Source organism: Chelonia mydas, chromosome 22 (assembly GCF_015237465.2).
Source record: "Chelonia mydas isolate rCheMyd1 chromosome 22, rCheMyd1.pri.v2, whole genome shotgun sequence".
Lineage (NCBI taxonomy): Eukaryota > Metazoa > Chordata > Testudines > Cheloniidae > Chelonia > Chelonia mydas.
In genome coordinates, this window is record NC_051262.2 from 18,757,504 (window position 1) to 18,771,202 (window position 13,699).

Consider the following 13,699-nt stretch of genomic DNA (forward strand, 5'->3'; position numbering starts at 1 on the left):
CCCATAGGAGGGTTGGGGAGGGGAAGGGAAAAGAGTAAAGATCTTAGAGAGTGTACACACACACGTCTTATATGCCGCTCTCAGCATATTCTTATTGATCCCCCAATCTTCTACCAGCACTGTGCGTCTAAACAACTCTTATTTGTATAGCACAGTCCAGGACACTTTATTAGAAAAATAATTAGACTATGTCCCTGCCCCAAGATCAGTCACCAGGAGACCCACCAACCCCTCAGGGACCCAGGAAGTAGTTACCTCTCACAAGGAGGTGGGAGCCCATAGACCAGTCCTTGCCACCCTAGCACAGAAACAGAGATGCCGACAAAAAAGCACCAGGCTGTCACCAAAATCCTTGCAGAGCAAGCCATTTGAGAGGAGAAGAATGAAGTGTTTGCTGTTCTGCTGAATCATTAAGTTAGTTGCACCAGATTCCACCCACCTGTGCAAAGGTCTGTGAAGCAAAGTCTGAGATAAACTGCATGCATTAAGGGGGGCTAGCATTAGATTTCAAAAGGTGTGGCTGCTTCTTCAATCCTTGGCAAAGAAAATTATTTGGAACTATTTGCAGTAGCTTTATCTCTCAGAGACACAGCCTGAAAATTCGGTCTTTCTTGATACTAACCCATTAATAACAGTCCAAGTCTCTAGCACAGGGTGGGGTAGCTCCAGCGGCTCTTATGGCACCATATGGCAGTAGTGCACCCCATCATGGGGTGAGGAGGGGAGGAAAGGAAGGGAGTTCAGCAACAGATCAAACACGTCCAAGTACACTGTACACTACAGAAAAAGGCCTGTGTAAAGGGACTTGTACTCCAAGCCCCAACATCAGGCACCTCATGAGGGCACAGAGAAGGCCAGAAAAAGAAAAGAGCAGGGAGTGAGTGAGGAGGGACCCATGGATGGATAGAGGAAACAGAAGGAACCAGGGTAAATAAAAATCAATGATTAAAAAAAAATCGTTGGGGTTTTTTTTTTTTTTTTTTAAATACTTTTTAAAATTTAAATTGGATTTTTTTGATAAAATGCTTTTTGAGGAAAAACCTATCTAAAGATAGCTATAATTAAGATGCATTATAGCTCAAAGATATCTCATCATGGAATAGAGATTTTAAAGTCCAATTCTATAGTATGAGACAATATATTCATGTAATGTTTAAGAAAAGTTTTGTAAAAGAGTTCCAATAGTTCACGGATTAGGGACCCAATTTTATGGGGTTCCAGGGGCTTCTGTACAGATTATTTAGGTTAATCTTTCTATCTACCCAATGGGACTCAGTGCTCAGTCTAGAAGATACCATCAGAGATGCTTAGTTTTGCAGTTCTCAAACTGTGGATTTGTGTCTCCAGAGATAACATGCTTTTTAGCAGCAAAAATGTTTTAAAATAAATAATATAGAGAGGGGAGAAATAACAGATCTCAATCCTATTGTCCCTCTGCAAAATTGTGTACACAGAGTAAATCCCTTACCTCTCTCTAAAAGTGCAAAGTTTCAAAAAGTTCAATGAATAGAAGATTGTTGGGAGCGGAATAGATCTGGTCAAGGAGAAGAAGTCTGGAGATAAATGTGAGAAGGGAAGGACAAGACCCAAGAACCTCTTAAAGCCAACTGGCAAGGAGGTTATAGAAATGTCCTAATTCTGATTCACCAAAGAATGTCATGTGAAATCTTAAATAAAGCCAGGGTCACACTGATCATTAATATCATTGTGAAATGTATGTACAGATACCATATATGGAGTTATGTATATATACTGGAAATACCTTGATACATGATCTAAGAATGCAGGAGTCACCAGCAGAGGGAGAGAAACAAGTTTTCTTTCAGACAAAAGATGTTTATCAGTCTCTCTCTGTTGGATGTAAATTAAGCATTGTAAACTAACACAATGATGCCCCTTTACATACAAAGGTTTAAAGAAATGTGAAGTCAACAAGGCTGCAGCACACTTGAAAAACAATCCATGGGATGGTTATGCCTCCCTTACCCTGCACCTAGGAAGGAAACAGGAAGTCCATTTACGGATTCTCAATCAACCTTGGTTGAAGATGCTGCAAAAGTCTTTGTGTGAGAAACTTCTTTAGACTCCAGGTTAACTTATTACTTAAGTTTAGTCTCTAGAAATCATGTAATTTTGATTTATATGTAACCTTTTGTTCCCAATATCTTTACTGTCTCCTGAATCTGTAATCCTTAATAATAAACTTATTCTTGTTTTCACTATAAAGATATATAAGTGCTGTGATATTAAGTCAGGTGCTGATCCTAAGTTGACTCACACAGGCTAGCGTGTACACTGTTCCATTGAGGATAGCAGACCTGGTATTTCTGTGAGTCTTCAGTGGATAAGGGGCTTGACACTGCAGGGAATGCTTCAAAGGGGCTCAAGGACTGGGGTGCACCTATTGCTAACCTGCAAGGCAAAGTAATGGTTGGCATAGCCCAGAGGTGTCTGCTTGGGTGGCTAATAGACTAGCGGTATCAGGGAGCTGACAATCAGTTAAGCACAAGCAAATGTCCCTCATGCTAGAGCCAGGAGAGTAACAAGGTGATTCTCAGTCCTGGGTACCCCAAGAACCATCAGTGTTCTCCATAGCCCAGGCAACAACAGAACTCAGTCCTTTTACCATGTGGGCCTCTCGCATTTCCCCTGAGATTCTGTGAATATGCAGGGGGCAACTTCACTTTGCAACAAGCTCCTGTAAGAGTCTGGTTTGTTTTAAAGCTCTGAGTTTCGCGCTGATGAAAGTTGCCAGCTTACCAATGCTGGAGACTGACTTTACTATTCACCCACTCCACACAGCAGGGTCAGTAAGGCAGGCTTCCACCGGATGCACTGCCAGCATGCCTCCAGCTTGACCTGGAGGAAGCCCCAATAAGGGAGTTCCATCTCCTAGACCAGAGGTGGGCAAACTACAGCCCGTGGGCCACATCCGGCTTACAGGACCCTCCTGCCCGGCTCCTGAGCTCCTGTCCGGGGAGGCTAGCCCCCGGCCCCTCTCCTGCTGTTCCCCCCCCTCGGCAGCCTCAGCTCACTGCGCCACTGGCACAATGCTCTGGGCGACAGGGCTGTGAGGTCTTACCAGGCAGTGCAGCTGCAGAGCCTGGGGCTCTCGGCGGCACAGCTGTAGCACCGCCAGCCACCGGTGCTCCAGGCAGCATGGTAAGGGGGAAAGGGGGGTTGGATAGAGGGCAGTGGAGTTCGGGGTGGTGATCAGGGGGCGGGTGTGGATATGGGTTGGGGCGGTCAGAGGGCGGGGAACGGGGGGTTGAATGGAGGCAGGGGTCCGGGGGGGGGGGGGCAGTCAGGAAGGAGTGGGAGTTGGATGGGGCGGTGGGAGGTCTGGGGGCGGTCAGGGAGGGGTGGATGGGGCAGGGAACAGGTGGGGTTGGATAGGGCAAGAGTCCCGGGGGGGCCATCAGGGGGTGAGAAGCGTGGGGGGACGTCAGCTGGGGGTGGGCCACGCCTGGCTGTTTGGGGAGGCACAGCCTCCCCTAACCAGCCCTCCATACAATTTCAGAAACACCATGTGGCCGTAAGGGCAAAAAGTTTGCCCGCCCCTGTCCTAGACCCAGCTAGGCATTGCCCTCACAAGGAGCCAGTTAGTGTAAGAGGAACAAAATGGAGACCTGTATCCTAGCAACTTGATTGAGACCTACCAACTTGTTTCATAAAAGCTACCAAACAGCCTCAGATGGGGACAACTTTTGGTCCTCAACATCCTTGCCCTAGATTTTGGCAACAAAGACTCCAGTGCTGGTGTGTCTGCCCCACCCCCAAACTCTCAAGCCCATTAAGTCCATCATTATTTTAAATTATCGTTTTTGCCAATATCATTGGAAGATACAAATCTCACTCCCTCCCTCTTGACATTTTCCATTTGGCAAGTAGTGATCCCTATCCTTTCCCCTCCCACCCTACATTTAGAATGGCATTTTAAGATAACTGCTGCTTCATTTTATTTCACTAACAGTCAGACAGATTTTATATCAGTGCTAGCTATATGAAGACAAAAGCCACTTCCCTTCTGGTCCGCCCCACAAATTCTGGCAGCTACTTGTAGAGGGGGACCTGCATTTCAATAGAATGGGGGATGTTTCTTTTAATCCTATGCTGCACTGAGATTTTTTTAAACTGAGTGGAATACTCTGCATCAAGTTATTCTAGGGCAGGCTGATATTGAGAGTCCTCTTCAGAATGATACAAACACACATAACAGGCAGTAAAAACAATGACCCATGCCTTGCAGTATTCAGGAAATGCTTGAATGCAAAGAACATCCTCTTCACAAAACCTCTAAAATACTCCAGCAAGTTTAGCACCCCATGTGTCCAGTTGCTCTAGACAAGACTTTGGGTATATCTACACTTCAATCAGAGCTATCTCTGCAGATGCAGAAACATACCGAGTCTTCCCAGCCTCAAGAGACCTAAATCATGAGTTGGGCACCAAAAAGTCTGAGGTTTTTCACACACACACAGGTTTTTTTTTTGGTTTCACACACACACACACACACACACACACACACAGGGGTTTTTTTTTGTTTCACACACACACACAGAGGGGGGGGGGTTGGTTTTACACACACGGGGGGTTGGTTTTACACACACGCACACACACAGAGAGGAGTTTTTTGGTTTTACACACACGTGTGCACACACAGGGGGGTTGGTATTGCACACACACACAGAGGGGGGTTTTTTGGTTTCACACACACACAGAGGGGGTTTTTTTTGGTTTCACACACACACACACAGAGGGGTTTTTTTTGGTTTTACACACACACACACACAGAGGTTTTTTTTGGTTTTACACACACACAGGGGGTTTGGTTTTACACACATGGGGGTTGGTTTTACACACACGCACACACACAGAGGGGGGTTTTTTGGTTTTACACACACACACGAGGGGGGGGTTGGTTTTACACACACACACACCACACACGGGGGGGTTGGTTTTACACACACACACACACACACACACAGGTTTCAGAGTAACAGCCGTGTTAGTCTGTATTCGCAAAAAGAAAAGGAGTACTTGTGGCACCTTAGAGACTAACCAATTTATTTGAGCATAAGCTTTCGTGAGCTACAGCTCACTTCGTTGGATGAAGTGAGCTGTAGCTCACGAAAGCTTATGCTCAAATAAATTGGTTAGTCTCTAAGGTGCCACAAGTACTCCTTTTCTTTTTGCGAATACAGACTAACACGGCTGTTACTCTGAAACCTCTCCTTACAATGTGTATGATAATCAAGTTGAGCCATTTCCAGCACAAATCCAGGGTTTAACAAGAACGTCGGAGGGGGGGGGGGGAGGGGGGGTTAGGAAAAAACAAGGGGAAATAGGCTTGAATAGAGACTGGGAGTGGCTAAGTCATTATGCAAGGAAACCTAAGTTAATTGTATCCAATTTGCAAATGAATACCAATTCAACAGTCTCTCGCTGGAGTCTGGTTTTGAAGTCTTTTTGTTGTAATATCGCAACTTTCATGTCTGTTCAATCTGTCTGGTCACGCGATTAGTGTTCTCCGACTGGTTTATGAATGTTATAATTCTTGACATCTGATTTGTGTCCATTTATTCTTTTACGTAGAGACTGTCCAGTTTGACCAATGTACATGGCAGGGGGGCATTGCTGGCACATGATGGCATATATCACATTGGTGGATGTGCAGGTGAACGAGCCTCTGATAGTGTGGCTGATGTGATTAGGCCCTGTGATGTTGTCCCCTGAATAGATATGTGGGCACAGTTGGCAACAGGCTTTGTTGCAAGGATAGGTTCCTGGGTTAGTGGTTCTGTTGTGTGGTATGTGGTTGCTGGTGAGTATTTCCTTCAGGCTGGGGGGCTGTCTGTAGGCAAGGACTGGCCTGTCTCCCAAGATTTGTGAGAGTGTTGGGTCATCCTTCAGGATAGGTTGTAGATCCTTAATAATGCGTTGGAGGGGTTTTAGTTGGGGGCTGAAGGTGACGGCTAGTGGCGTTCTGTTATTTTCTTTGTTAGGCCTGTCCTGTAGTAGGTGACTTCTGGGAACTCTTCTGGCTCTATCAATCTGTTTCTTCACTTCCGCAGGTGGGTATTGTAGTTGTAAGAATGCTTGATAGAGATCTTGTAGGTGTTTGTCTCTGTCTGAGGGGTTGGAGCAAATGCGGTTGTATCGCAGAGCTTGGCTGTAGACAATGGATCGTGTGGTGTAGTCAGGGTGAAAGCTGGAGGCATGTAGGTACGAATAGCGGCCAGTAGGTTTCCGGTATAGGGTGGTGTTTATGTGACCATCGTTTATTAGCACTGTAGTGTCCAGGAAGTGGATCTCTTGTGTAGACTGGACCAAGCTGAAGCTGATGGTGAAGGGGTTTTTTTTTTTTTGGTTTTACACACACACACACACACACACACAGAGGGGAGTGGTGTTTTTTGCTTTTACCCATACACGGGGGGGGGGGTGTGGTTTTTTGCTTTTACCCACCCACACACACACGGGGGGGGGGGTGGTTTTTTGCTTTTACCCACACACACGGGGGGGGGGGTTTGCTTTTACCCACACACACACACACGGGGGGGTGTGTGGTTTTTTGCTTTTACCCACACACGGGGGGGGGGGTTTGCTTTTACCCACACACACACGGGGGGGGGTGGTTTTTTGCTTTTACCCACCCACCCACCCACCCACACGGGGGGGGGGGGGTGGTTTTTTGCTTTTACCCACCCACACGGGGGGGGGGGGTGGTTTTGCTTTTACCCACCCACACACACGGGGGGGGGGGGTTTGCTTTTATCCACCCACACACACGGGGGGGGGTTTGCTTTTACCCACCCCCCCACACACACACACACGGGGGGGGGGGTTGCTTTTACCCACCCACCCACACACACGGGGGGGGATTTGCTTTTACCCACCCACCCACACACACGGGGGGGGATTTGCTTTTACCCACCCACACACACACACGGGGGGGGATTTGCTTTTACCACCCACCCACACACACGGGGGGGGGGGGGGGGGGTTTGCTTTTACCCACCCACCCACACACACGGGGGGGGGGGGGTTTGCTTTTACCCACCCACCCACACACGGGGGGGGGGTTTGCTTTTACCCACCCACCCACCCACACACGGGGGGGGGGGGGGTTGCTTTTAACCACCCACCCACACACGGGGGGGGGGTTTGCTTTTACCCACCCACACACACGGCGGGGGGGGGGTTTGCTTTTACCCACCCACACACACACACACGGGGGGGGGGGGTGGGTTTGCTTTTACCCACCCACCCACACACACACGGGGGGGGTGGGTTTGCTTTTACCCACCCACCCACACACACACGGGGGGGGTGGGTTTGCTTTTACCCACCCACCCACACACGGGGGGGGGGGGAGGGTTTGCTTTTACCCACCCACACCCACACACACGGGGGGGGGGGAGGGGGTTTGCTTTTACCCACCCACCCACACACACACGGGGGGGGGAGGGGGTTTGCTTTTACCCACCCACCCACACACACACGGGGGGGGGAGGGGGTTTGCTTTTACCCACCCACACACACACACACGGGGGGGGGGGTTTGCTTTTACCCACCCACCCACACACGGGGGGGGGGGGGGGTTTGCTTTTACCCACCCACCCACCCACACAAACACACGGGGGGGGGGGGTGGTTTTTTGCTTTTACCCACACACACGGGGGGGGGGGTTTGCTTTTACCCACACACACACACACGGGGGGGGGGGTTGCTTTTACACACACACACACACACGTGGGGGGGGGAGGGTTTGCTTTTACCCACCCACCCACACACGGGGGGGGGGGAGGGTTTGCTTTTACCCACCCACCCACACGGGGGGGGGGGAGGGTTTGCTTTTACCCACCCACCCACACACGGGGGGGGGGGGAGGGTTTGCTTTTACCCACCCACCCACACACGGGGGGGGGGGGGGGTTTGCTTTTACCCACCCACACACGGGGGGGGGGGTTTGCTTTTACTCACCCACCCACCCACACGGCGGGGGGGGGGGGGTTTGCTTTTACCCACCCACACACACACACGGCGGGGGGGGGGGGGTTTGCTTTTACCCACCCACCCACACACACGGGGGGGGGGGTTGCTTTTACCCACCCACCCACCCACACACACACACACGGGGGGGGGGTTTGCTTTTACCCACACACACACACGGGGGGGGGGGTTTGCTTTTACCCACACACACACACACACGGGGGGGGGGGGGTTTGCTTTTACCCACCCACCCACACACACAAGGGGGGGGGGGTTTGCTTTTACCCACCCACCCACACACACAAGGGGGGGGGGTTGGTTTTACCCACCCACCCACACACACGGGGGGGGGGGGTTTGCTTTTACCCACCCACCCACACACACACGGGGGGGGTGGTTTTTTGCTTTTACCCACACACACACACACGGGGGGGGGGGGTTTGCTTTTACCCACACACACACGGGGGGGGGGGTTTGCTTTTACCCACACACACACACACGGGGGGGGGGGGGGGTTTGCTTTTACACACACACACACACACACACGGCGTTTTTTGCTTTTACACACGGGGGGGGTTGGTCTGCCTTTTGATGTTTGAACTCCCCTTGCCCACCCCCAGTGCAGGTAAGAGGGAGACACGGAACTGGGCTCCCCCAGGCACCCTGGCGAGGGGACTCTGGGCCCAGCGGCAGGAGCTCTCGCCCCCCATCCGCCGGCCCAGCAATTAAAGCAAATCCGCCCCCTCGCCCCAAAGAGCCTCAGCCCCGCCCCCGGGAGCTCAGCAGCCCGCGGGGAAGCCGCGCTCCGCCTCACCTCCGCTCCTTCTGCAGCTCTTCCCCGGCCTCCGGGGCGGCCGCAGGGGCTCCCCGCGAGCGCTGCCCAGGCCGGCTGCGGCAGCGAGGCGGGGAGGAGCGGATCCGCCATCTTCTCGCGGTTGCCCGGAGGCGGGCGCAAGACAGGCCCCGCTTCACCCCCTCAGCGGCGGCTTGCGTTGCTGAGGGGCGAGAGAACGAGAGCGCGCTCTACCTTGCGTAGCTTTGATTGGTTATTCTCCCAGGGGCAGCCGGCCAATCAGAGGGCGCTCACTCCCGCGAGGCCTGGTCGCGGGCAGGCAGCTGCTGGGCAGGCCCGTGCTCTCGGGGCCTGCTGCCGCTGGGCAGTCACCCTTTCCCTGCACGATAGACAAGCCCTTCCCTCTGCCCCGACAGACATGCTAGCCCGAAGCCGGAGCCTCCGCCCCGTCCACCTCCAACACGCTGGCTGCCATGCAGTCAGCATTTACTTCTTTGCTCCGGTCGTTAGGCTGGCAGAGCCTGCCTCAACCCACAGAGTCCCACAAATGCTTTCCAGGGTCTGCCTATAGATTAGCAGCAATCTTACTTCTATTACCAAAGGCCTCATGAGACTAAGAGACCACATTGTAATAGCTAGGGAATGGGAAGATGGCTGCCTTAGAGAAGAGTGAGAATAGGCACAGAACTGGCCACCACAAAGCAGCATTATCTATGCATTCATCATGCTGATAACTAGACATGGAAACCGCAAAGTACTTTGCTTGCACAAACAAGTTTATAGGTGCCCACATCCCAGAAAGGTACCCAGAGGGGATAGCAAACTGAATGATACTATTTTGTCACTTCCATCTCTGAAGGAAATTTGGAAAATTCACTCAGTTAAAGGAAGGTGTGTTGTAAGAGAGAGGAAAAAAAAAGTGAAAGGTTACCAAGCAAATTTTCCCATCAGTCAGTGTGGTTTTGAAGGTGAACTAACCCCATTCTTTAGATTTCAGATGAGACAGAAGATTTGGTACAGTAAGCTTTCAGGTGCTATTGTGCTTTTTCCTCACTCTCCACTACTGGCACAGCACACAAAAATAAACTCAAGTCCTGTCCATGCTACAACTTCTGCCATTGCTAGTGGTAGCGGCATGGGTCATAAATTTGCAAGTATAACTGCAGTGTTATAGAATACCCATAAAAACAGAACACGCAGCTGTACCAAAACTCAAGACATTTGGATAAGGATTAGACCTCTGTACTGTAAGACTGCCATGTCAGACACATCAATACCCAAGTTCAGGAGAGACAAAGTTGATGTGCTTTTTTTTTTTTTTTTTTTAAGTAACAGCATATCACTGATTGCTATCAAACCACTTCAGACAGTTGATATGAACATAAGATTTTCTATTCCAGATTGCCAGAAGCCTGTACCTGTTTCAGAAGGCTAACACCACCCCTACTGTAGTTGATCAAGTTTCATAATTAAATACCGCACACTGGTAAGGTGTAGCAGCTAGTTTATGAGATAGAAAAGGTGTTATAGAGTTAAGTGCCAAATAACTTCATCCCTAAAATTACAACAAAAAAAGTCTAGAGAAATGTAAGAAAAGATATGACTAAAATTTGACCCAATGCCGATCCAGGGGTAGGATCTAGGGGTGGGAACCCCCCCCCACACACACACACACACTATTTTAGGCACCTGAGATTTTTGTCATAAGTTGGGGATACCATGATCAAAGACAAGCAAGAAGTTGTAACTAAATGTTTGAGTTTTTCCTTTTCCTGTACAGCAAGCAGTAAACGGGGGTCTTTTCGGTAAATGGTTGGAGAGTGATTCCTCCCTAGGTCAGGCTTCTCTTCTCTTGGTAACTTAAGACCAAAGTATATTATTTCCCGTCTGTGTATGAGATAACTAAAACAGTTTATAGATGGGCAAATGACTTTCATCTAAGGGTTGGTAGATTCTGTTTGGTATATCATGGATCACAAAATCATTTCTAAACAGGTAGAGCTAAGTGATCTTAACTAAGTCCTATGAAACTGAAATATGTACTTAATTCAATTACTTAGAAGAAGCCTTTTAAAAGTTACTCAACTGAAATAATGTTTCTTATAAACCCACATCACCACTTTCAGGACCACTCCTTAGACAAGCAAATTAATGAATATTAGGAATCTTAAATTCAAAGTAAGTCCCATTAGTTGTTTTCCACAATTAGCTTACTTTCAGTCTGAACAATCTAGTGTTAACTGAAGTTATTAGTTCTTTAAGTTAAAACATACAATTTCAATATGCCATTACAATTATTACAAGAACAGTTTAATCCCTTGGGAGTGCTTTTGCAAACATCTCACCAATGATGCTGAAGTCTTGGTGGTATCGCATTGCAGAAGCAGTGCTGGAATAACAAGTTGGTTCTTCTTGATTGTGTGTGATGGCATGTTTACCTTTTGTTTGTTTGGAGATGAGATGAACAGGAGTGTGGTGAGCTGGTATCTGAATTCAGAGATATTTATACTCTTCTTCCATAGTCTCATTGAAGGTGGAGTCTCTTTAGTCTCTCTTTCAGGGGCTCGACAGGATCCAAATATCAGCTGCTGTTACTTTTACTGGCTCAACACCTTTATAGGATGGTCCTAGTAGCATCTTCAGTTCATGAATATGCAACCTGCTAATACATACAGAGCAAAGTTGTAAATCTTCAATATCCTGGTCATATTGCTGGTCTCTCTGATGGAAAACAGTGCCATTTACAGTCAACTATTTAGTTCATTTGGAGATATTTATTCATCAAGGTTTAATACCTGAATTTATTTCAAATTACTCCAAACACATTTCTATTTAAAATTTGCTCTGCTTTTAAGTAGTCATTTTAAATTTTGGTAATTCTTAAACCGAGTCAAAGGCAGTGTAGTCTAAATACTTGAAGATGTGGTTCTTTTTTCAGACATTGGTAAGAAAGTTTCTTAAGCACTACCAGATACCTAATTATTTCCCCAATTAATATAAACATTCTATAGTGAAATAGCTTCTTGTAGTAGTAACCAGTTATAACAAGGTCACTTGATTTTATATTCGTACATGAATAGTGAGATGTTATGTAACAGTGCTATAAGAAAGTTACTGCATTATATATTTGCGTATAGATACAAAGTGTTTGCAAATGACCATCACAAAAGAAACTTATACCACCTTAGGCATTTAAGGAATTAGAAAGGTTCTCGCCACTATAGTGGAAACATGTAGAAGTAATCAACATAATTCCCACTTTTATGTATTTCCTTAACATTAAACAGACTTTAGAGTGCCTATATATATATAAAAATAAAAACCACCTTTCAACTAGAGTATGTCTAGCATTCTTTGTGCTAGGTTAAAACTGAAGTCTCTTTCTGGAGAAAGGGGTGAGAAGAGATTCCTGGCCTAGCTTCTGTGGCCTTGATAAACCAGGTGCTCATATCCCTTAAAGAGAGGTGTCCTGCTCTTTGAGAAGACACTCCTGTTGGCTATTTTACTTTTAACCAAACAGTTCCCAGCATTACTAATCTACAGTAGCTTCACCCACAATTCACAATTAAAAAGTTCTTACCAAATGCTATGCAAGACAGTGGTCACATTTATATTGCTAGAAAGATGCTTAAAACAAAAACTAGGTACAGTATTACAGCAAAACAGAAGAGTGGTAAAGGCAAAGTGTTATTTGAAAAGATGGCCCAAAACACTGCTCTTCTGTACCAAGGTGGACACAGCAGTACCAATCTACAGAGCTTCCATATTATAATGGAAAGAACTATTCTTTTTACAGAAGACACTAATCAGACTTATGGACTTATTTCACACACAGAACATTTCCAGCTAAAGAGGTAGTGTTGCCTAGTGGACAGCTCTGGTTTCTATTCCCAATTAGCCAGTAGCCTGCTGGGTGACCTTGGGCAAGTTACTTCACCTCTGATCTCCTTTGTAAAGGATTTTGAAATCTACTGATAAAAGCCCTATGTAAGAGCTAGGGCTTATTATATACCCTCCCTATAAATTACTCAATTAGTATAATCGCAGTAGAGAATATCCATTTGATAAATGCTTCAGCAAACACTCAACTGTGGTAAGTATGGTATGGCCAGCCTGAAAAGAAAGGTGTGGCATGATAATTCATTAATGAATCAATTGTTCAAATCAAATTTGTATTTGCAAAAATTGTACTGGTTAGCCAGGTCTGTGGGCGGTGCTTTGCAAGCTAATGTACCCTCCTGCTGAGGACTGGTATTATGTGGAGTGCTTTATTTCCTCCTCACATGGCTGTCAATACCCTAAAATCCTGACTTGCAACAGCCCATGCTGTCCGAGCCTTATGCCTCTCCTAAGCATCCTGTCCATTGTAAAGTGGTTTTGCGATATGCACAAAAACACACAGAGCTGTGCAGAGAAGACTTTTTACTCTGATTTAAGCTAAACAGAAACGCAGGTTTTCACTGAACAGGCACTGTAGTAACTGAATGTGTCACTAGCACATTTCCAGTGGTTTCAGAAGGCTAGTTAAAATTTGTAGTCCAAGGCCACTATTAAAACTACTGGCCCATTAAAAAAAAATAAAATAAAAAAAATCTACACATATCTTGGATGGGCAATTCGTTCGAGGTAGGTGTCCTGCACAGTAAGTGCTATTGCCATCCAGCCTAGCCCCTTCAACAGAAGTTAGTTTGTACACAAGACAGCCCTGCTAACAGGTAAGAAATTATCTTGCAGGTGTTCTGCTATTTGCTTCAGCTGTAATACTGCTGCTGAGCTTGTAGAATTCTTCTGCTATACAGAAAGATTGACGCTCCCTTCTGCAATCATTGCTTTATTTCTCAAGCCAGCCTGAAGCGTGCACGCTCACAGCAAACATGTATGCAGAATTTGGATGGAGGAAGAAAATAGGAA

General features: G+C 47.3%; 1 protein-coding gene across 10 annotated transcripts in view; it reads right to left on the reverse strand.

The window, feature by feature from the left end:
* Positions 1–13,624, reverse strand: part of TREH (trehalase) — a 57,847-nt gene extending 44,223 nt beyond the window's left edge. Inside the window, exon 1 of one of the 10 annotated variants that reach the window (XM_037882156.2) lies at positions 8,810–9,024. In XM_037882156.2, the coding sequence (XP_037738084.1) occupies positions 8,810–8,920 (111 nt within the window). In that variant the 5' untranslated portion in view covers positions 8,921–9,024. Of the gene's footprint in view, positions 1–8,809; positions 9,029–11,226 lie in introns of those variants that run through there. The other 9 variants (XM_037882152.2, XM_037882151.2, XM_037882150.2 and 6 more) reach the window with 9 other exon arrangements.
* Between the last annotated feature and the right edge of the window lie 75 nt (positions 13,625–13,699).